The 26443-nt window shown below is 33.2% G+C and overlaps 1 protein-coding gene across 1 annotated transcript in view; it reads right to left on the reverse strand.

The window, feature by feature from the left end:
• LOC123653898 (disintegrin and metalloproteinase domain-containing protein 11) overlaps positions 1 to 26443 on the reverse strand; it is a 272141-nt gene that overhangs the window by 212081 nt on the left and 33617 nt on the right. Inside the window, exon 5 of the mRNA XM_045589876.1 lies at positions 4796 to 4840. Coding sequence (XP_045445832.1) covers positions 4796 to 4840 — 45 coding nt within the window. The remainder of the gene's footprint in view (positions 1 to 4795; positions 4841 to 26443) is intronic.

The raw sequence follows: 26443 nt of genomic DNA on the forward strand, positions 1-26443 counted from the left end.
ATTTACTTGTATAAATGAATGAAATAGAAAAATACGTCATATTTTTCTTACAGTAAAAATAAAATGTAAATACAATATTTGTTCCGAAACGGAAACATTATAAATTAACCAATGAATGATGTCTATTTTTGTATTTTATCCAATTGAATCTCATTTATCCACCAATAAAACCTTCGCTATAGACGAAATAACAGACGAATCCCTTTCAGTGTTGTAATTAGGGGAGCCGGTATAATAACTTCGGGCGATTGAAATTATCTACATCGGAGCGGCTATGATTGAATTTCTCGTTTTTTTTTTTCATCAAAAAGAGGAAAAATAATGTAAAAGAAGAAATAATTACGTCATCAACGATCACGTAGGAGACGTAATTAAGATGGAGAGGTATAGGCTTTGGTCCCTCTCGTCATCAAGGAGACTTAAGAAAATGATAAAATTAGAATGTTGAGCGAATTCAGACTTGAACCGCCTCAGAATAAAGTCGCTTGGATAACTTCGGATTTATGAAGTATGAGAATGTATGGGATGTTTATTTTTAAGAGTTTTATTTACATGGGTGTTTATTGCGATTGTCATTTTGAGATTCAAGATTAGGAATTATTAATCTAACAAACATTGATACAGTAGTATTAATAGTGACGATAAAAGCCTTAAATCTTGTTTTTATTTTATAGTACCTAATAGTATAGTGTTGTAGTATTCTAATATTACCCTTAATTAAAAGACAGTATAGAATAATTAGGAAATAAAACTTGGGAATTGTTTTGAGCATATCTAGATTTTAAGACCATTACGTTGGTTTAAAAGATTCTTTATCCATTCCTGGGTAGTTACATATGTACTTTAAGATATATATATATTTTAAAAACATGTATTTTGAATAATTTAACGCAAACATATTACGACCAAAGTTGTATGTAACGTCAGGTGCGCGCGTGGTGGAGTTTCACATTAACGATGAGTAATACACCGCAAACAGATAAATTATTCTTATTTATGGTAACGTTACGAGGAAATCGTATATATGCGATATGTGTAATTATAATATCACGCCTGTTCGGTTACTATATAATTGTGGTCATGTTGGTTGTATCATCGGACGCTACAGTGCTATCACTAACATATTACATAGTATATTTGTACGGGTCAGCTGCTTTGATTTTGTATATGCTAGAGCACAAACAAGCTGTCACCCTAGTTGTAGAATACATATGTATAAATCGCTTTGTCAATTCCAGTCTGAGACTCAAGGCTTAACTCGCCACGCGCCTTCGAATACTAACAACGGTGTATGCCGAATCCGATACATCTAAGCTTAAACAAAATCGAAACAACGTAAACGACAAAAGAGATCCGAATCGAACTAACATTTTTCTACCTAATAATAAAGTTTATTATTCAATAGCCGAAGTCAAATTTGTTGAAGCGATCTTTATCGATGGAGCGTCGCTTCTTGGGGACGAATTAATTCAGCATGTAACCAATCTCTCATTAAATGAGGCTCGCTTTGGTTTGCAGGCGGTTGGGGTCTTTGTGCTGTTTATTTTAAGGGCGATAATAGTTTGAGATACAACGAAGGCACAAAGGCAAATGAAGTATGTAACTATCCACACGTGTTGGGTGTTGTCAGGTGTGATTAACAGAGATGCCGCGTTGAATTAAATCTGTATCATAATTCTATGTGAAGTGATGAAGTGAACGCATTTACCGAGTAACCGTGGTTAATTAAGTTGACTTTTATGGGAGATTATCTTTAAAAATTTCATGCGAATTTACCGGTGACGATATTAATTTCGACGGGTTTTTCGTGTATTTTATTGTGAATTTCTTTTGAAGGTTAAATTTTCTGTCTGTATTTTATTGTGTTCGAATATTATAGAATTATAAAATTTTAGACAAATAACAAAAAAATGAATGTTGACAATTACATGAACATAATTTAAAAAACTGCGTTATTGTTGATACATTTTGCTATTTAGAAAGTCTGAGAAATTATGTGAATGTTGCTATTTTCCATTTTAATTAGATTTAAGTTCTGCTGTATACCACATATAACCGACCCCTTTCGAATACAGATATGATTAACCTAACCTTAATCATTGAACTCAAATAATTATAGTGTAAAATGCTATGGCACTACGACATTCTTGTATTCTCAAAGTTAAACTCATACAATCATAATCCACATCCACATACCACCTGAAGAACGACAACTTCATTAAAAACTGCAACTAAATTAGTCATGTCATTTCTAAAAAATGCTTAAACATTTCGAAGAAGACATAATGAAAATTCCAGTACTTTCGACATATCTACTATCTAAGAGCTATAGATAGCAAATCCCTTACAAAAAAAAAATATATCCACAAAGGTCAAACCGATTTGAAGATAAATGGGAACATAGATTCACACAAAATTGCTTATTGTGACCCTCACTAGCAGGTTAACAGTGTGGAACCCATCGAAGAACCTTCGAGAATAAAACTTACCTTTTACAGTAAGCTGTCTGTAGATCACTTTTTTGCAGACACAAACGAATAAATAAAAAAACACCAATACAACAACGCACATAATTATGTTTCTTTTCGATGTGAATAAAAAATAAGGATAAAAACAGATACATTTATTGAAGATGTGCTCGATTAATGTGAGGATTACGTTCAGTAAAACAAAACAAAATAAAATTTATTAACAAGACAAGAAAAATTATTAAGAAAAGAAAATATTAGGAACATTATGACAAGTTCGTTGGTGCAGTTTGTAGTGCTTTCTGTTCCACGGGTTCTAGGTTCCATTCCCGCCTTAGTGTGGGTGTAAGATATAAGTATATATTTCTATATGCTTTATTTATCGGTTGGTTGTTGTTGCATCTTAATGCTTGTGTTATAGGTACTAGTAGACTTTTACTTATAGCACAAGCATTAAGATGACACGAACAGACGACGAAGAGAACAGACGACCGTGAGTGTATGTTAAAGATATTTAATTATTTATTAATTCTTACAACAAGTAAGTTAAGTTTAGGCCTTTTAATTTTTTCATTTGTGTGAATGTCTGTACGTGTGATGTGTGTATTACGTATGTGTGTGTTTCTTACAACTTCAATTCTACCTTCATTAAAGGTATTAAAATATTATGAACATTAAATCATATTTTACAGTCGGCAATTGTATAGTTTCAAGTTTTGAATAATCGAACCTTTAATTACCTCCCTCGAAAGGCGAAAATCCTGAAACATTCCATTTTAAACCAAATTCGGTATTGGAATTCTTGGGTTTGATAAATCGAGAGCGATCTTTATCAATTCTAGTTGGTTTCAATCAGGTTTATACTAACAAAAGGAAACTTCGTTCTATACAACAAATTCTGCTTGACAAATATCAGATTTATTCTTGTATAAAAGTATCTTTGGACTGGTGGTTGAAGTACATTTTTGTCCAGATGTATTGTAAGTTTATGCCTGTTATTCTGTTAATGTAGATACAGTCATACGAGATGATTGCGAAATAATCTTTCGGGAAAAGATAAGAATTCATAAAAATATAATGTTAGTTTTCCTCAACTACTGGACTATCTAATACTAAAAGATATTTTAAGTCGGTCTAGTCATTTCTGAATTATTTTCAACTAAACAAACGTTTCAACTTTATAATACTTTTACAAATACCGGGAATTTTTATTCCTGCAATATCCTAGTACTTTTAATATCCTTAACTCTTCTTTTAACGAATGATCCTCAAACTTTCACCAGTCACAGTCAGAAACAGTTTTGTTTCCCAAACTCGTAAACACACAGTTTAAAAAAGAAAAGCTTAAAAATAGTATATTTTCTTTTATCCGACAACTTGTTCAATGTGTTTCACGATTTTCATTCCTTTCCTTACTTCGCATCTTCACAGATGTCGGAAAGGTTTCCGCAGATAGATAAGCACGTGTGCCTTTAATCTCGTCCCTAATTAAGGCAACAGTTGAGTTTCGGGGTAACAAAATTTGTTACATTTTGCATCCCGTTGCCAACGAGACGATTTGTGGGCAACGCGTGACACCCTGCGGTCGCGTTATGTTGCCAACTACACTGTTTACGAAATGTTCTTATAATTTCGTTTATTTAACAACAAAATTGATATTTTTGATTGTAATGTAGGTAATCGTGTTTCGGTTATGTTGTAATTGTTTCAAATTATACGTAAAGTAATATTAAGATTTATATTTAAACTAGTTTTCAAAAATATTGAAACAGTGCGTTTCAATAAAATATCTATTTTTATGGCTAAAACAATGTTTCATTTGAAATGAATTTTCAAATTATGTAAAGATGTAACAATTTAAATTTAACTTTAAATTTATAAGGTTACTGAAACTCCTATCCACATACTACACACTACCGAGTGTTTGATATAAGCAATGATACAGTATGTTCCCTTATTTATATACGTATTTTTGAGTTGCCAATATCAACATTATCTTATATATAAAAATGAATCGCAAAATGTGTTGCTAAGCGCAAAACTCGAGAACGGTTGGACCGATTTCGCTAATTCTTTTTTTAAAATGTTCCTTGAAGTACGAGGATAGTTCTTACGGAGAGAAAAATTCTAAAAAAAAAAAAAAATTAAATTTCCTGAAAAAGTCTAAAAACAACACTTTTCTATACTCCCACACAAAAGATTTCTGATAATACTTAAAAGTCAATTTGAACTTTAATACCATACGATAAAGTTTGTGTTAGGCGATACGAAGTTCGCCGGGTCAGCTAGTTATACAATAAAAATGTCAAAATCATATGAAAGCTTACCCTTGATCGCAGCCGGGAGCCTTGCTGGTAATCAGAACCTCGACCCTGTAGGAAAAAAATATTAATTTGTTATTTATAATTAAAAAAAATATGTGGTGTCATGGGACACCAGGTAGGTACGAAGTTCCCTCGGATAGTATAGAAGCAACACAACTTGAAAAAAAAAATGAACACAATATGAAAAAAATTTATATATATTTTCTAGTTCTTGATTTTTTTTTTAAATTTTGTTGATTGGTTTTTAATTAAGTACATAAAAATATATAGGAAAGTTAGTATTAAAAGTAGTAAAACCTGTCTTTATTTATTTTTGTCGACAGTATAAAATTACATAATTAATTTTAAAAAAAATTACTAGTAATATTTTAGTTTTACAAACGTCATATTATACAGTCGTGTGACTGATATTACGTCACTTCCGTTACATATTTTTCTTACGGTTTTAGTATCACATTTTTTCAGTTCGCTCGCCCAGCCAAATGTCAAGCATGCGGTAAGGAACTTCGTTCCAAAAAAAATTATACATTTGTATTTATTTCGTTCCATACTAAGAATAGTATAATTATACCAAAAATAGTACGAAAGGTTTCGCCAATGTCATGCATGTATAAATAAAATAGAAGAAGAAATTAAAAGAGCATTATCTTTCCTTATCATAATTTTAACTATGTGGGTTTAATATTTATTTATTTATTTACACTTTCGCACACTAATACAAGGTTTTAACAGCATAACAAATGAAATATAAAAATAGAATTTGCATCAGTTGCAACAGGCGGCCTTATCGCTAATACAGCGATTTCTTCCAGGCAACCTTTGGGCAGAGGACTAAATAATATATTTATATTTATATATTATTATTTTGTGTGTCAGCTATATATATTTTTTCTATGTATGTGTATATATGTATATGTTGTCTATGTGCGTATATGTCTATACTATATATATATATATATATATATATATATGTGTGTGTGTGTGTGTGTGTGTGTGTGTGCGTGTGTGTGTGTGTGTGTGCATATATATGTGTATATTTCAATGATTTAATGTTTTCTTTAGTACGTCTACCTACTTTAATTTCTGTTTGTAACCGTTCCTTTTTGGGTGTGCTGGAAGAAATCTCTTACAGGGATAAGCACACCCATTATACGTGAGTCTCCATGACAAATATATTATATATATAATTTTGTACGTATAAAAAATTGTTAAATAAATAAATAAAATAAATAGCATAGAAAATACACAAAGAAGATTAATCAGTGCGGTAAAGATTACAAAATCAGTTGAATTTTGAGGACACCAAAAATATTAATGTTCCTGAAAATGGTCATTTTGGATACATAGATGATATAGATGACATATATAGTACTACAATACCTGTATAATTGTGTTTGCTCGCAAGCGAAAAAATAATCCAACTTCAATTACATCGAAAAGTAATACAACGTAGGTAGACAAAAAATAGTTAAGTTAATACGCGTTATCAAATATTTCTCAAAAAGTAGGTTCACATCAGATCTCGATCAAATTTAAATGAGACTACATGACAAATACCAAGCACCACGTTTCAATTATTTATTTGAGGTAACACACATAAAAATGCAGACGAATTAAGAACCTCCTCTTTTTTGAATCCGTTTAAAAACTGGTAACTTATTAACAGGTACCGTCGATGGAGTAGAACGAGTGAGTGCTTATTAGTAATAATATCTGGTCGTACAGAGTAATTTCATTACCTTCCTTTCTGTAGTAATGGGATGAAATTCATAAGATCACCGTCCGTGTAAAAGACGCTCAGAGACTTGACCCTCAATATTTCTTTTGTTACTTTCCACCTTGTAGAGGAAATTGGATACTTTATTACTCTCCTTTCAAACCCTTTTTGATACAGGAAAAAACTTTCTTAAGATGGACTTTTGCTTGGACTAAATTAACTTTCAACGAAATAAGCATATTTCGTTTAATGAACCCCTTAAAAGGGGTTAAACAATTTTTCGTTTTTTGTTTAACTTTCGTGTATAAAAATTTTAAAACATTTTTGTTTTTTTTAGTATTCTTCAGTAATTCGTTTTCGTGGTTTATCTAATATTATATCTAGTCCTATTTTATACTTCTAGTATAACTGCTACATCGGAGTTTCTCTTGTGTAGAAAAACATTTGTATATAGATGTTTGTCGTGGTCGTTTGTGTCTATTTTCTGACCCCCGACAGATTATTTATTTATTTTGTTTAAGCTTATGGAGCATAGTCATCATCAGTACTTCACTGAGCGTAAGCGTTTATGTATTTATAGTGCTATCACAACTACTTGGTCGTAAGGTTGAAAACACCGACCACGTCGTCGCAAAACTGTGTCGTGTAACATATAAAGTACCTAAGTTTATAAACGTATTTAAAAATTCGAATTTCGAAGTCTGAAATGCTCGAATATCTGACCCTATCTTAAAATTCTACGATAACTTTTTAAATTCGTTTGTACAATGGCATGTTACAACATGTTCTAACATGTCATTACACAATTGCAAGTCAGTAAATGTGGTTACTGCGCTTATTTCAACTGTCGATACTCTCAAGATGTGAACTATGAAACTTGTCGAGTTAGTGAGCGCTTGTGGTCTTGTCACCTTTAGAACTGTTAACGGCACTCTATCTGCTATTAGTGGATTAGTTCTCGAAAGTTTGTCTAGCTTCATCTTTATAGCTTTTGTAATAAATATCTACAACATACACACACGGTCGTCTATTCCAAAGGAAAGCAACTTAATGCTTGTGTTTTAGGATCTGACGTTATAGCTGTACCTTTTTTCAATAAATATACAAATAAATAGTAGAAATACAAAAGATATACGTCAAACCCAGATTCAGGACAGGAGTCGAACCGATAAAGCAGGGTCACTGCAAACTGCTCCATCGAGCTAGTCAAAAGTAGCATTATGCTTAGAAGTGTATTTTTAGCAATGTTAATACGTGTAGTTTTGAGACGAGGCTAAAAAGAGGATCTGAGCAAATAACATTTTCAAAATACGCGATAATATGTTGAACTAAAAATATGTTTAAATAAAATTAAAAGGGATCTATTAATTTGTGTAGCAAAAACTTTGTAACCCTTTTTACGATAATTGCGCGGACGGAGGAGTATGAAATTTCGCACATCTATAGTTTAAATGGAGAATGAGTGCAGAATATTATTATTTTTTAAATTATGCATAAAAAAACAAATAAAATCAATAAAAAAAAAAACATTACACACACTACCATTTATTTGACACACACGCGTCAATCAAATTGAGAATAGATTATAGAATATAGATTAATATTGTTTGTCTTTACTCAATGTCAAACATAATAACAAATATAATTAAATATATATGTTCAAACTTATAATTTAAATTAATTATGGTCAAATTTCGACCAATGGGCGACCACTAGATTAAATAAAACTAGTTAATTAAAATGTTGAAAGGGAAATAAATTGAATTGCTAAATGTACATAAACAAGACATCGCAAAGCTTAGAAATAAATTGTTATGCACCCCTATTGTTTTCTCCTGCGTGTCCTAAGGTTGTCTGGTATAGAATGCTTTTATTATTTAAATGCACCTTTTGTGAAATTTATTATTATCTTTCAAGGTACTGTGAACTAGACTGTTAAAAACATTAACCAAATATATCGTTCTAAAGAAGTAGGATATTATAGCGCAAATAATGGTATTATTAAAGTGTATATTCTGACTAGTTCGTTGGCGCAGTTTGTAGTGACCCTGCTTTCTGCTCCGAGCGTTGTAGGTTCGATTCCCACCCCGAGTCTGGGTGTAATATCAATGTTTAATTATATATTTATATATGTTTTATTTATACCAGTCAGCTGTTACCTATAACATAATCATTAAGTTTCGTACTTTAGGAACAGACAACCGTGTGTGTATTGTGTATATATTTATTATTATTTATTCTTAAAGTGTATGTTTTAGCCAATAGAACCTTTACAATATGGTAAAATAATACTCTCATAGAGAGGATGTTTTTGATGTTGATTTAATATCTTCATATTAACAAAGTATAATATGATGTGTTATTAAAACTAGTTAGCAATATTCATCATAACAATACCTTGACCCATCACACTACAACACTCATTTGTCTAAAACATAACTGTCTCCAACATTATTGAATTCGAAACAACTTACCAACTTTTACAGGGGAAATGGCGGTTCGGAACTTTGTCTTTAGAAAGACGAAACTATTTGATGTCGGATAATTTATGCAAGCTACCCGCAAACTATCAAGATATGACAAGAATTGGGGGGTAAACTTTGTCAAAAACAGAGTTCGTTCCAGTTACCGAGGAACTCTTATCGTTTCCTATCTTTTGGCAAATGTAATTTGTCTATTGTGTTGAGTTGACTTGATTATACTTTGGGTTCGATATGACGATATTAGATATTTCATTGCGTATTTCTGAATTTATCTTCATCGAATATTATTTTATCGGATCATTTATTTTGACACGTATTTGTAACTTGCGAATTTAGATTGATTTTCGGTTCTTGAAAATATTGTGAGGAATTTGAAAGTGTTACTGTTTAAGCTCAGTGCTGTGAGTACCGGTCGTTACCATGTACACCTGATAGGGATCGTTACTTATAGTAGGGAATACATTCGCCATCCCACATTGGAGCAGCGTGGCGGATTAAGCTTTGATCCTTCTCCTATATGGCCTATGCTCAGCAGTGGGATATTACAGGGTGAAGTGATAAGAAATATGGCAGAAGAAAACTAAAAATTTCCAATAATAATACTAAATTAATCAACACACTTGTAATTACAAGGAAAATCTTAGCATCAAAAAAAAAATCAACAAACAGCGCATTTTGTCACTATTTGTACGGAATTAGCGAATGCGAGGGAGTAAAAATGTAAATCCGCGAAGATCTGAGACACGCATTATTTCGCCTGTGGGGTTTCGCCCTTGATAAGGAGAGAATTATAACCCTATGTGTCCCGAATTCTGGTTTTGTTTAGTGTATTTTAAATCCTTTTTTTTTTGTATTTCAGACGAAAAAGCTTAGAGATAATGTCACTAAACTTTACTGGAAATAAAAATAGTGTCCGAAATTTATTGTAATTTATACGACAATTATTTTTACAGTTCTAGCCTTTCCTGTGCCTTGTCCTATACCTATAGGTCTTCTAGAAGAAATCTCTCTATCGTTTCAAATCATTATTATTTATCTATCATTTCTTCAAATTTGAATCAAAGTTTAAAAATTGTGTTTTTGTATTGTATTTTTCAATTGTTACTTTTAAATTGGCCCCTATCCACCGACAGGAAACCGACCAATCCACAGGAAATACATTCAAATCGGAATCGAATATTTGTTCAAATAGCGGGAATCGAAACCACAAACCGTAGATGTTTTAAGCACTTACACGCACCACTACACCAGATCGGTTGGTGTAATGATAAATAAATGAATACATCTTCTAAATTTTAAAATTTTACTAACATCTCCGTTACGAAGGCCACGTACACCAAGCGCAGGTAACAGTCGATGTTTAAAAATATACAAACGTTGTAAAACTGCACGATCTTTGTTAAATTAAACAATGAAAATAAAATAGGAGCGAAGTTTACCTTTTTTAATTCTGTTGTATGAAAGAAAAAAAACGAAATTCTCGCTTTCAGCTCTCGTATAGAAAAATATCAGTGATGCTCTCTGAACATTGTTGTAATTAAAATAATAGTAGTAATTTTTAAACAAAACAGTTTCACTAAGTCGCATTTTTTGGAATTTACGAATATACCAACACGAAATTTTGTCATTTTTTTTTTTGTAATACACCTGGGTCGGCAAGCATGCGTACGACTTACCTGATGGTAAGTGATTGCTGTGGCTTAAAGACGCCTGCAACACCAGAAGCATCGCAAGCATATTGCCGATTCTACCCGTATTATTTAGATGTCATTTTCTGTAAGGTCAAGGGTACCGTCGGACTGCTCAAGATTTACCTTACTTATACTCATATGTAACTGAGAAAGGGGACAGCTCTCTCTCATCTCATAACGGTTTTCAAAATAAATTTACGACATTTTTCAATTTAATTAGATCCCAAATTACATCTTTGTGCCGTTTGCAGTCGAAACACTTGGACCTTGGAGTAGCAGTGTAAAATTTTTTTTAAATGAGATAACACCTCGCCTTATTGCCACCACTGGTGACAACAGGGCTGGTGCATTTTTTGCCCAAAGAATCGGCATAGCGATTCAACGGGGAAACGCTGCCAGCATTCTTGGCACAATTCCACGCGGACATGATTTATACCAAAACTATCTGTAAATATTTAGTTCTTAAGTTGTGAATTCTAAATATGTTTGATGTTTAATAAACTATTGTCAAAAAAAAGTCGAAAAACAAGAAAAATTTATCTTGCTAAAATCTTAAGGTCACCTTTACCTTTTGGCCAAATTTTATTCGTTACACAGGCTCTGTAAAGAAAAAAATAATAATTGTTTTATCCTTATTTATACCGATTTGATTTTCATTCCTTTGAGCGAAAGAATTTTTATTACCTTCGATCACTACAAAGCCTTTAAAGCCTCAAAAAAAAAAAAAGATATTTGCATCGAATAAATTTTCTATATCCACATCGAATGTAAGGTTCCGACTTCGCTTTCAGATCAAACGGAGAGATCCTTATATTATATCCCATCGCTTTGTCTCGAACAGTTCATACCCCTGAGCAATTTGTCAGAAGGATGTGTTTAAACATATTATATTACGATTTATTAGATATTAATAAAATTCTAAATCACTTTTGCTATCTCTTATCTGACGAGGATTTGGAACAATAAATCTAACTTTTCCGTCAATGCTGTTACGTTAGTGTTGGTAATTCCTAAGCATGGCAACTTTTAGTGGATTTATCAAATTGCCCCTTTATGCTAATCTATAATATATATAAAAGCGAAAGGTCACTCACTCATCACGAAATCTCCGAAACTATTACACCTACAAACTTGAAATTTGGCAGGTAGGTTCCTTATAGGACGTAGGCATCCACTAAGAACGGATTTTACGAAACTCGACCTCTAAGGGGGTAAAACGGGGGTTGGAAGTTTGTATGAAAGTCCTATGTTTTTGAAGTAAGAGACTTGAAATTTAAAATGTAAGCTCTATAGATGGTGAAAAGGTGTCGAAATAATGTATCTTTAGAAATTAACTCCCTTTTGGGGTTAAAACGGGGGATGGTAGGCTGACTCACTCATCGCGAAATCTCCGAAACTATAATAGCTACAAACTTGAAATTTGGCAGAAAGGCTCCTTATAAAGCGTAAACATCCGCTAAGAACGGATTTTACAAAATTCCACCCTTAAGGTTAAACAAGTCGCTCGTCTTTCCATACAAACGTATAACAGTAACTACTACAATGTTCGACGTTGACCATTCAAAATTAAGGATAATATCAATTGATCTCGTCATTATCTATGTATGTATGTACTCAAAACCGTAAAAAAAGTGTACATTTAAAAAATACAAGCTTCCAAACTTTTGTATTTCAACACTGATTTTAGCCCAACTTTGGGCGAAAATAAATAGTATACGGAGAAAGAAAACTCTAAAATAAAGCCCATACCGATATAGTTTAGTTATTCAAAAGCGGAAATAAATTTATTTCGAAAAGATACATTTAGTAGTTTTTCTATAATAACTGTTATGCTAAAAGTCTATTCACATTTTTTTACGCGGTCGTTTTAGTTATGAATCTATGTGCCTTTCAACCTACGCGCGGGGAGTGGGAGGGAAGGCAAGCGCCGCGCCATCCGCGCGCGCGGCTTTACATTATTATTAAACAATGTCTTGTTCTGCTGCCTGTCTTATTATTACTTTGAATTCCCATTTTGAGTGAAACATACGTTGCGTTTGAATTTTGACTTTGTCTCGCTAATCGCTATTATTAGTACAGTGAAGGGAAGTGACTTGTATATTGTTTCTCTATAAAACAATCAATAATAATAATTATTATTATTATTATTATAAATTCTTTATTTGACCAAATACTGTACAATTTTATAATCCACCAAACTGCGTGACAGATTATCGGCGGAATTAATGCTTGTCAATCATTGATCTATAGTTTTTAACCGACTTCCAAAAAAGGAGGAGGTTCTCAATTCGACTGTATTTTTTTTATGTATTTTACATCAGAACTTTTGACCGGGTGGACCGATTTCGACAATTTTTTTTTTAATCGAAAGGTGGTGTGTGTCAATTGGTCCCATTTAAATTTATTTGAGATCTAACAACTACTTTTCGAGTTATATCTAATAATGCGTTTTTACTTGACGCTTTTTTCGTCGACCTACGTTGTATTATACCGCATAACTTTCTACTGAATGTACCGATTTTGATAATTCTTTTTTTGTTGGAAAGGGGATATCCTTAGTTTGGTACCATGGTAAGGAAACCAGGATCTGATGATGGGATCCCAGAGAAACCGAGGGAAACTCTCAAAAATCCGCATAACTTTTTACTGGGTGTACTGATTTTGATAATTTTTAATTTAATCGAAAGCTGATGTTTATCATGTGGTCACATATAAATTTTATCGAGATCTGATAACTACTTTTTGAGTAATCTTTGATAACGCGTAGTTACATGACTATTTTTTCGTCGATCTACGTTGTATTACTCGTCGATGTAATTGAAGTCGGTTTTTTTTTCGTTTGCGAGCAAACACAATTATTTACATATCAATGTTGTCAATAAGTAAAGTACCTTTTCTAGTCGTTTACTAAGTTCTTAGTAACCTGCCAGCAACATTTTACACAATAACTAAATAGGTTTAAAAGACTCGCAAATTTTTATGAATTCTGTGAACATAGCCTCGAATGCGAATCTGATATAGGTATACGCTGACAATTGGTGGTCCTTGCTAAACCGTTCACAATATTTTTTTGACAAGAAATAGGCAACAGTCGCGTCGTTGTCGCGTGTCGCGGCAGTAGGTACATCAAAGGTAGACATACGTATTTACGTAAACATGAATGCTCTTATTCATTGCAGCGGTTGATTGTTCGTGTTAGCGCGAAATTTATAAGTAGTGTGAAAAATATTTTGTGTTTTTTATTATTATTGCGTTCTACAAGGAAATGAACTAGAAAGTAATCTGAAGTTAATTATTCTAAAAACTATATTTACCTATTAGTTATACTATTTACCTAAATGATATCTTTGGGGCACTTGGGAGCAAGAGATTTAGGGTTTTATATAAATCATCGCTTTCCCTAATACTACGAAAAAAAAACAATTTAATCGAAATTTTGTTTTTATCGTGATTTATAGAAAATGGTTTACAATTGCGGTAAATTCCCTTTCCCTTTAGTCGTACCTAATTTGTAATCCTTGTAGGATCCTGTAGACAATGCGTACCTACCGCAGCGTACCTATGTAGCTTTAATTTATTTACTAGCTACATACATCTGACAACCTCCGTAGCGCGGTGGCTAAGTCGCCAGCTGAGGGACTCGTGAAGCCACAGGTTCGATCCCGCACGGCGCAACAAAAAAAATTTAGGCTAAAAACTTTAGATTATGGACCGTCGATTTATGGGGATTTGTGAGCATAATCTAAAGTTTAACCAGTATGTATATTCCGAGTCTAGGTGTGTATGTATTTATGTATGAATATTCTAGGATCACCCCTAGTTCACTAGGTACATGGTAACATAACACAAGCCTTTGCTTTTAGTTAGTGTGATTGTTTGGGGAGGTTATTCTTTATTTTAGTATACTTAGTAGTCTCACTACTTCCAAAAATTTTGACACTTTGAGACTAAATGAAGCACAGGAATATCTTCATAATATTATACTATACTTGGTACAAGTATAGCATAATATCAGTAGTTCGGCTGGAACTGAAATCTCGAAATCTACCTATCAGATCTGATAAATATAATAATTATACAATACAATTAATCTTTATTGCAAACTAAGTAAAAGAGATACACAGGACAGGAAGACAAATAAAGATAAATAATACTAATACAGATTACGTTGTACAAAAATTATTTCCTTTGTTTTTTCCTACTCCTCAAATCATATAAATCAACTTCAACTATCACCAATTAGTAGGTAAGTAATATTTTATACATTACTAGCGACCCGCCCCGGCTTCGCACGGGTGCAATGCTGATACTAAATGTACTACAGAATGTCTTTGCTATTGTTTTTATTATTACTTATTTGTGCACGCGCCGCCGGCTGTCCGGCCGTAGTACCGCCGCAACCGTTATGTCCTTGCAATTTAAATTTGTAATATCTTCGAAAATATTCATTTAAATTACACGCTGTAAAGAGCTATATTGATCTATATTAAATGCATAGTGTATTGAAGATACTTAATGGGACAAGAATTAATGCTGTATTGCTTAAAATTGCTTCGTAAATAAGACATTATTTCTCGTAAAAAGTAAAGGATAAAAAATGGTTTATTGTGGGTTATCCCTAAGAGATAGACATATACCATCGCGGACTTTTTTGTAGATCTTTTTAAGATCTACAATACTGTAATACAATATTTTGATCCATCTCGTAGGGTTCTTCAGCCAGCGCGAGCGTTTGCAATGTAAGCGCAAAAAAATGTGTTTATTAACGACATCACATTAGAAACCTCTAAAATTATCAGTGTTTCTCTACTATATTATGCATGTATTATACATATAAACCATCCTCTTGAATCACCCTATGTAGTAAAATCGCATCAAAATCCGTCGCGTAGTTTTAAAGATCTAAGTATACATAGGGACAAACAGAGAGCGCGAAGCGACTTTGTTGTATACTATGAAAGTGATAGCTCATATCTCAAAAATATCTTGAAAAGAAATAGGTAATTACTATACATAATCTAAATAATTGTGTTTGCTCGCAAACGAAAAAAAAAACCGACTTCAATTACATCGACGAGTAATACAACGTAGATCGACGAAAAAATAGTCAAGTAACTACGCGTTATCAAAGATTACTCAAAAAGTAGTTACCAGATCTCGATAAAATTTATATGTGACCACATGATAAACATCAGCTTTCGATTAAATCAAAAATTATCATAATCGGTATACCCAGTAAAAAGTTATTGCGGATTTTCGAGAGTTTCCCTCGATTTCTCTGGGATCCCATCATCAGATCCTAATTTCCTTATCATGGTACCAAACTAAGGATATCCTCTTGCCAACAAAAAAAGAATTATCAAAATCGGTACATCCAGTAGAAAGTTATGCGGTATAATACAAGTAGGTCGGCGAAAAAAGCGTCAAGTAAAAACGCATTATTAGATATAACTCGAAAAGTAGTTGTTAGATCTCAAATAAATTTAAATGGGACCAATTGGCACACACCACCTTTCGATTAAAACAAAATTTGTCGAAATCGGTCTACCCGGTCAAAAGTTCTGATGTAACATACATAAAAAAAAAAAAAAAAAAAAAAAAAAAAAAAAAAAAAAAAAAAAAAAAATATATATATATATATATATATATACAGTCGAATTGAGAACCTCCTCCTTTTTTGGAAGTCGGTTAAAAATGAGCCGCGCCGATGCCGACGCGCGCTTTATACCTACAATATAGGTATCCTAATATAGGTAACCTACCGTTGCGCCCCAAATTATTTATTTTATGTTTTTTATTTTATTGTCATTGGTGTTCAAAAAATAAAATAAAAAAAAAACATCTAAAGTAAGCAGTCTTGTTATGGGTTACCATGTGGCGATTTAATGCTAATAATGTGACTGGTTGTTTGATGTTTTTTGAGATTGAATTGAGATTATTTCAGTAATGTTATTATTAGGTATTGATTATTTATTTCTCTATGATAATACGTACTAATCTATTTCTTTTCATTTATTTATATTATGATATCTTTATATAAATAAAAATGAAATGCCAAAATGTATGTACACGCAATTTTTTTTTCAGTTATATACTAATAATAATAAAAAATCTACATATTAACTCCCAGATGGATCCCAGATGGGATTCCCAGACTCGGAACTCACGAGACTCATACGGTTTAGCCACCGCGCTACGGAGGTCGTCAATGAGATCGTAAACGCATTTGCTAGCTTGTCACATGTACGCGCGCGATATTTTCTCACTGCTCTTCTCGGAGTCTTTCCCGTTCGCACACTATGTCAGGTGAAATAGCATTCATTTAGGCCTCGCCTACCAACGAGTTCGCGCCGTCGACTTGTTGACCCTTAAAGGGGTTAAACGGGGGTTGAAAGTTTGTGTGAAAGTCCCATGTTTTTGAAGTAAGAGACTTGAAATTTAAAATGTATACTCTATAGATGGTGAGAAGGTGTCCAAATAATGTATCTTTAGAAAACAAATCCCTTTTGGGGTTACAACGGGGGATGGTAGGTTGACTCCCTCATCACGAAATCTCTGAAACTATATCACCTACAAACTTGAAATTTGGCAAATAGGCTCCTTTTAGAGCGTAAACATTCGCTAAGAATGGGTTTTACGAAATTCGACCCCTAAGGGGGTAAAAAGGGGGTTGGAAGTTTGTATGAAAGTCCTATGTTTTTGAAGTAAGAGACTTGAAATTTAAAATGTACGCTCTTTAGATAGTGAGAAGGTGTCCAAATAATGTATCTTTAGAAGCCAACTCCTTTTTGGGGTTAAAACGGGGAATGGTAGGTTGACTCCCTCATTACGAAATCTCCGAAATTATAACAGCTGAAAACTTGAAATTTGGCAAGTAGGTTCCTTATAGGGCGTAAACATCCGCTAAAAGCTGATTTTATGAAACTCGACCCTTTAAGGGATAAAACGGGGGTTGGAAGTTTGTATGAAAGTCCTATGTTTTTGAAGTAAGAGATTTGAAATTTAAAATGTATGCTCTATAGATGGTGAGGAGGTGTCCAAATAATGCATCGTAATCTATATATATATAAAAGAGAAAGGTCACTGACTCACTCATCACGAGAACTCAAAAACCGCTGGATGGTCTATCCATCCAGGTTAGACAAAGATAAAGTTTGGCAGGGAAATCTACAGATTATAGTTAGCAGACGTCCGCTAAGAACGGATTTTACGATATTCCATCGCTAAGGGGGTTTAATTGGGGTTGATAGTTTGTATGAAACATATACAGCCTGAAAATAAAACCAAAAATGTGGTGTATGAGGTGAGATGTGGTGAGAGGTTTTATGAAAATAACTATTAAATTATACTAAACTGTGCCTTTTAAAAAGTTACTCAGTTTGATAAGCATTTCAAGTGACTGAAATACAAAAATAATTTGCGTTAAACATCTTAATAGTAATACATATCTTCATAACCACGAGGTCGTAATCGCGGACAACAGTTAGTGTACAAAGTCCCCAAAAGTGTATGTGATCGACTCGCTCAAAATTTACTGAACGGATTTTCATGCGGTTTCACCATTGTAGAGGGCTCCACCATTGGCAAGAGGAAGGTTTACGGAACGGCTAAGCCGATTTTGATAAGAGTTTCACAGGAAGTTTGCCGGCAAAATTTTGTGACACACTAATTTCAACGCGGGCGAAGCCGCGGGCACAGCTAGTCTATATATATATAAAAGAGAAAGGTCACTGACTCACTCATCACGAGAACTCAAAAACCGCTGGATCGTCTATCCATCCAGGTTAGACAAAGATAAAGTTTGGCAGGGATGTAGATTATAGTTAGCAGACGTCCGCTAAGAACGGATTTTACGATATTCCATCGCTAAGGGGGTTTAATTGGGGTTGATAGTTTGTATGAAACATATACAGCCTGAAAATAAAACCAAAAATGTGGTGTATGAGGTGAGATGTGGTGAGAGGTTTTATGAAAATAACTATTAAATTATACTAAACTGTGCCTTTTAAAAAGTTACTCAGTTTGATAAGCATTTCAAGTGACTGAAATAAAAAAATAATTTGCGTTAAACATCTTAATAGTAATACATATCTTCATAACCACGAGGACGTAATCGCGGACAACAGTTAGTGTACAAAGTCCCCAAAAGTGTATGTGATCGACTCGCTCAAAATTTACTGAACGGATTTTCATGCGGTTTCACCATTGTAGAGGGCTCCACCATTGGCAAGAGGAAGGTTTACGGAACGGCTAAGCCGATTTTGATAAGAGTTTCACAGGAAGTTTGCCGGCAAAACTTTGTGACACACTAATTTCAACGCGGGCGAAGCCGCGGGCACAGCTAGTTTTGTATATTTCTTTGGTTACTGAGAACAAAATTCTTATAATATAGACTACCTGTACCCGCGACTTCATCAAGCCTAAGCTAATAGCCTAAGTTACTCCTTATTACATCAGCTAACTGCCAGTCAAAGTCCCGCCAAAATCAATCCAGCCAATTCAGAAATTAGCCGGAACAAACAAACAGACAGATAGACGGACAGACAGACAGACAGATAGACAGACAGTCAAAAATTGTATAAAATGTTATTATGGTATATGTACCGTATATACATTCATATGTATTTAGTAAAAAGCGTTTATTTTAATATTAAAACAGACACTCCAATTTTATTTATTTGTTTATATAACACTAAAATTTGACTGTTATATACTCGTACATAAGAGAAGATTTTTTTCTCTGTTCCGTTCTAACTTATTAAAAAATATTTAAAGTTATGAGATGAACTGATGATCACTTGATCGTATGTCAATTTTCTTCTATCTACGTTTCATATCTTATTGAATAGGAATTAGTCCTAATAATGGCAAGAGACCTGATGTATTGTTATTTAGGCCCAGGAACAGTAATGTGCGCTAGTAAAACGAAACGTGCATCGATGCAATCCATCTCACGTCAGTGGAGGCTTCGAGGGAGCTATTGCGGAAAAAGCTTACTACAAATATTCGTCGCTTAGTTAATATTGTACATTTGTGCTATAGCCATATTAGCGTACATAGCGTTTGAGGACTCAAATTATATATTTGTACACTTCCTAACCGCTTTTCTATACGTTGTCCTATACCCAAAGGTTGTCTGGAAGAAATCGCTCTTTTAGCGATAAGACCGCCTTTGTACATCTTCCTTTAATTATACTACTTTTGTTTGTATCTTTTAATGGTGTGCAATAAAGAATATTATTATTATTATTATTATTATTATTATTATTATTATAAACTAAAGTTTTTGAGTCAAGGTTTCATAGCTGTCAATGGTCACAAGAGGGATTTTAAAAAAATGAAAAATTGATTTTATAGAGAAATTTTGCCAGTTCTTGCCACCGTTCCAAGTAGGCATAAATCGAACCAGAATTGTGCATTAAAATTATATAAGTTGTGTATTGTAACACAGTAATTATAATGATAAATTCTGAACATCATATTTAACATCAAACGATATGAAAGTTTGTATTGACAAAGAAGTCCTCTCCTTTCTAAAAGAGAAGGGGATACCTATACCGTTAAAAGATATTAGTACTGACATACACGTACATCAAAGCCATTGAAATATTACAAGTTCAGAGGATACATCATTAATATGTTTCGAACGCAATATTTTTTATTGTTGAATAAATTTTATGTAATATCTCTCATTGGCCTTAGTCCGTCTATTGCAGACGATTTAGGCAGTGTCAGAAAGACACTGTGTCGCCTAGGTCACTATTCAGGAAAACGTAGAGTTGCCTAAGCTCTGCGCCACCCTCTCGAGCTCACTGGCTAGGCCCACAGGAACGACGAGTCGATACGTGTGGAGCCAGTTCGGCTGCAGGAGTCTTTCGCATTTTACAGCTATGCCACGAATGCTTGACGGATATCCCATTCCGGGTTTCAAATGAAGTGTTCCTTCTCCAGGACCCTGATGATTATGAGCCAGGTTTATCCCTCGGTCGCCTTTTGCGACCCCACGGGAAAAAAGGGGATGGTGCTATTCTACTCGGCCGGCACCGCACGGCATTCAAATTCATAACAAAAACAGCATCGAAAATATAATCCTTATTACTTATTTTCTAACATCCATTATAAGTTCTCGTTAAAATATTCCATCTTGTTCGAGCTTACGTAAGCAGATTGATTCGACCTTCGACTCCACATACATTTTCCTCGGCATCTCATTAGAATATGACTCATGAGAACGAGCTGATCATGATAATGCAGAAAGAATATTATATGAAGCGTTCATAATAATTACGAGATTAAATTATGAAACGAATGTGATTCAAAATATAGATATTACTGTTATTGTGGGAAACGATAAGCGAACAGCCAGGGTTTTACAATGTAGGTGAAGTACTGAAGCGTACTGGTGTATTAGTTAATTATTTTTTTATTAATGACCATTAGCATTACAGAACAAAACTAAATTTAATATAACAGAAGCAAAGAGTAACCAAAAGATTGGCTTAAACTTAACATTTATTAATTTTTGGCTTGAAATAAAGTTAAATATATATATTTCTTTAAATAATCTAAGAAAATTGGTTACAGGTTATGGTTCGTATGTATTTGTAAAATATATGTGAATATTTCATTTAATCATTAGAACAAATTAATAAAAATAGGTAAAAAAACTTTTTAAGTTAAACGGTTTTATGTTAAACATACATTGCAATGTTTAAGATAAATGTACTAAAAACCAAAAAATAATAAAATAGATACAGTCGTGGGAATTATAAACATATGCATAGACTAGACTAAAATAAAACCGTGGGGCACGTCAATTGTCTACAATCGTTGATTAAAATGTTTGTTTTGTAATGTTACACTATAATTAGGCAGTTGTTCAACCGACAACGATGGACGTGTGATAAGTAGGGCTAGAATGTGGAAACAAGCTAGCAAGCTCGATTATAAGCGAGTTTTAGGGTTTCATAGTGGTGAGCGAGTAGTACTTTTATCATATGTTTTGTCGATTAAAGACAAACTACGAGCAGTGAAACGATTCCTCGCCAGCCAGCAGTGTGAATGTCCAACGATAAACTAGTTGAAACATCTCTTTTATTTACATGGAGTGTATAACTATTGGAATTTCCATGAGCAAGAAAATAGTAAGTAATTTTCTCACCATCTGCGGGCCAACTGCCTATAATAACGACGAATTAAACGATTCTTCTATCGCACATTAAGTCGATAATTTGTAGACAATTGACGTGCCCCACGGTTTTATTTTAGTCTAGTCTATGCATACGTTTATAATTCCCACGACTTTATCTATTTTATTATTTTTTGGTTTTTAGTACATTTATCTTAAACATTGCAATGTATGTTTAACATAAAACCGTTTAACTTAAAAAGTTTTTTTACCTATTTTTATTTTCTAGTTTTTAGTTTTTATTTCGCATTCTGTTTAATTCATTTAGTGCTTCATTATTGCAAGGCCCATCTTAAATATTGAGGTTGTATAGTGCACTGTATTCTTCTTGTCAAGACCTTTTATTTGAAACCCATATTGGTGGGATTGATAAAAAATTGTTATCAGACATTTGGTAGCGGCGGCCAGCTTAGATTTCAATTTTGCATAGTAAATTGTATTCTACTTGTTGAGACCTTTCATTTGATACCCATGTTGATGGGATTGATAAAACCTAAGTTATCCGCCATTTTGTAGAGGCCGCCATCTTGGATTTTAATTTTATATAGTACATTGATTATACTGGTTGAGCACTTTCATTTGATACCCATATTGATGGGATCGATAAAACCTACGTTATCCGCCATTTTGTAGCGGCCGCCATCTTGTATTTCAATTTTTTGTAGTATATTGTATTCTGCTTGTTGAGCCCTTTCATTTGATACCCATATTGATGGGGTCGATAAAACCTACGTTATCCGCCATTTTGTAGCGGCCGCCATCTTGGATTTCAATTTTTTATAGTATATTGTATTCTGCTTGTTGAGCCCTTTCATTTGATACCCATATTGATGGGATTAATAAAACATAAATTATCCGCCATTTTGTAGCGGCGGCCATCTTGAATTTATAATGATAATGAATAAACATAATTGTATTGTCACCAAAATCCAAAGTCTATACAAAATTTCAGATTAATCGGTTGACAGGAAGAGGGTGAAATTTGAATTACTAAATTTGACCCAAGAAAGAATAATAAATAAAAAAATAAAATAAAAAAACAAACGGGGTGAGCTAAATAAAACCTTTTAAAAATGTAATGCCGTTATCAATGTGATCAATTTGAATTTTATTTCCTTAAGTATTATCACTACCGACCACCACCACCGCACCGACGAGCACCGACTTCAAAATTATAAAATATTTATTTAATCATTTCTGATTAACTAAATCAAAATACGAATTACTTTGTACTAAGTAAATTTATTTTTCACTTTTTAGTTTCCTTTTTGAAGTCGGTTTTTTTTTTGTTAAAAATTATGTGTGTACGGATTCAAAATAAGTATTACACACAAGTGAGTAGTATGTAGCTTTTATTTTACCACACTCACAGAATCTAGTTTTTTGATACAACGTATCCAAGCACGCAACAATCAAGCTGTAATTGTTTCAATTATTATCGTAAAGTCACGATATGATTCTGTATAGTATTCTCAAACGGCTCATCACTATTCATAGATGAACCGCTTTGTAATTATAAATGAGCCAATCATCTCACTAACACCTCCCTTTATCGATATGGGTGTTTCGTTATACGAGCCAATTACCTATAACTTAATGATGACATCAGTTTCCACTAATTAGATAACATTTAGAACGGCCGCTAGTGTATTCACGTCATTAAGACGTTTGACCATGAGGTTAGCTAGCGTAATTACTGATAATTATAATAATAACCTTAATTAGAAATTACCATTATTTGTTATGATATTTATCTGAGTGGAGATCGTGGGTAGTCTGAAAGAGATCACTATCTAGTCATAAGACCGCCCGTTGCATGCAATGTAATTATTTTTTTCATTTAAGCTTTATTCTTATGTAATTGTTATATGTTACTATGTGCAATAAAGTTATTTATTATTATTATTATTATCTGAGTACGGGCACAGCAGGAAATATCCCACCATGCCTCGGAGAGCACGTTAAGCCGTCGGTCCCGGTTGTTATCATGTACACCTGATAGCGACCGTTACTCATAGTAGGGAATATATCCACCAACCCGCATTGGAGCAGCGTGGTGGATTAAACTCTGATCCTTCTCCTACATGGGGAAAGAAGCCTATGCCCAGTAGTGGGATATTACAGGCTGAAGCGTTAAGTAAATTAAATAAAGATATTTTTTATATTTAAGCGTTTTCACATATTTTTGTGTTTTTTTACTGTTACATAAATTCACGAATACTGTCTTTTTTTGTTATTAGCTTGGTTGTTAAAGGTTTACGTGCTACCATCAAAAGTTTCGACATCATAAATGTTACGATCGTAGTATTATTTTATGACAAAAAAGTCAACTACAATATTGCAGGCGAAGAAAATGTGGAATTATCATACACTTTCGTGTCAAACTCATGAAGAAGTGATGTAGTAAATTTTATTGAGGTATTTGGATAATTCAATGTGAAACTTTGCGACATTTTAGTTGTGTAGAGATTGAAATAAAAAAATAGCTATCTGTATTCATAAAAAAATATATTTTAAAGAAAACTTTTCGTGTACAATTAAGCAACAATAATTGCGTTTGCAGGCAAACGAAGAAAACCGACTTCAATTATATCGGCAAGTAATACAACGTTGGTAGACAAAAAAAATGTCAAGTAAATACGCATTATCGAAGATTACTCCAAAAGTTGTAATTGGATCTCGATGAAATTTAAATGTGATCACAAGATAAACATCGGCTTTCGATTAAATTAAAAGTCATCAAAATCGGTACACCCAGTAAAAAGTTATGCGGATTTTCGAGAGCTTCCCTCGATTTCTCTAGGATCCCATCATCAGATCCTGGTTTCCTTATCATGGTACGAAATTAGGGATATCTCCTTTCCAACAAAAAAGAATTATCAAAATCGGTTCATAAACGACGGAGTTATCCCCGAACATACATTAAAACATATATACGGTCGAATTGAGTAACCTCCTCCTTTTTTTGAAGTCGTTTAAAAAACTAAAATGTTTTCATTATATTACATATAAAACTAATAAAGAGGAATAATTTGAATACACCCATCTAATATAACAATACAATACATTCAGATCACATTACACATTCGAACGCCGTTTCTAAGAATGGTTCTCAGCCATACGAATTCTCCAGTCAAGTCAACAATCACATTTAGAACTTAATGTAATAAAACAATTGAAACTAATAGAAATTTATGCAGCCGAGAAGCAGACGATCTCGTCGAATATCTTGTTCCATTACAAATTATGTGTTTACAGTACCCACACACGTCTCCAATGCGTGTATAATGTTTATATGATCAAAGTTAATTTCACCTTCGAAACAACAATAATTTCAAAGTAATCATAACTCCAAACATTACTGAATTCCCTTCGTATAATTTATGATTTATGAATGTACATTTATACGGAAACAAAGGATTCAGCCTGTAACATTCCAGTGCTGGGCATAGGCCTCTTTCTCCATGTAGAAGAAGGATTGGAGCTTAATCCAACACTCAACAACGCGCACTGCGGGTTGTCGAATATATTTCCTAGTAACGATCGTTTTTAGGTATTTACGACAACAACCGAGACCGACAGCTTGACATGCTCTCCGATGCACGATAGGGTGACCCACAAAGACAGACAATCATTCCAAAAATAAATATTTGTATAATACCAATATCTAATCCGAGTGGGAATCGAGCCCGCGACCGCCGGTGTTTAGGCCCGATGACACTGCACACGCACCATTACAGCGACCGGTCGTCGTGTAAAACTGACCCGTTACTAACACAATTATTGGCGGTATCTTTCCGTCCAACTGATGTATATTAAATTTCCGTCCAAATTTTGGATGATATATTTGTTTATATGTATATTTATATAAAATATATAACGATATGTATCAATTGGTATCGAAATAAAGCACTGGCATTGATCGTGTATGTACATTAAGGCGCCTACTTCAGAAACAGTCGGTTGTGTGTATATGTAAAACATGACTTACTTTACTGCAATGAACGGTCAATTTTATTTAGTTGATTAATACTTTACCAATTTTAAGTATGGTACGGTTTGTAATTTATATAAATTATATTCAAGTTTGATTTTTTTTAAACTAAATGACTACATCTAAAGCGAAGGTTATAATTCCGACCGGGTTAATTATTCACCTTATTTATGTACTATTTTGACAGAATTGGAATCCATTGAAACAAACAAACAAACGGATGAAGATTTCAAATCAAATAAACGAAAAAACCATACAAACTGCTTTAGTAATAATAATTCAATAAATAATATAATTATAAGTTGTATAAATAAACTAGAAGCAATAAATGAAGCTACAATAATCTCGTGGGTTATAAGAAAAACTCTCGACATTTGACATTCACACAAATAAAATTCACCTACGAAAGATCCAAAGCCTACATTGTATGAAAGTTCGAATTGGCATTTAACAAATTAATCTTTCTTCTTGTGTTATTTTACGAAATACAAGTGTACATACAAAAATACTTCCCAACGAACACTTAACCTTTATCCATTTCTAACAAGATCACGCGACGTACATATTTTATCTCGGAC

This window comes from Melitaea cinxia, chromosome 5 (assembly GCF_905220565.1).
Source record: "Melitaea cinxia chromosome 5, ilMelCinx1.1, whole genome shotgun sequence".
NCBI lineage: Eukaryota > Metazoa > Arthropoda > Insecta > Lepidoptera > Nymphalidae > Melitaea > Melitaea cinxia.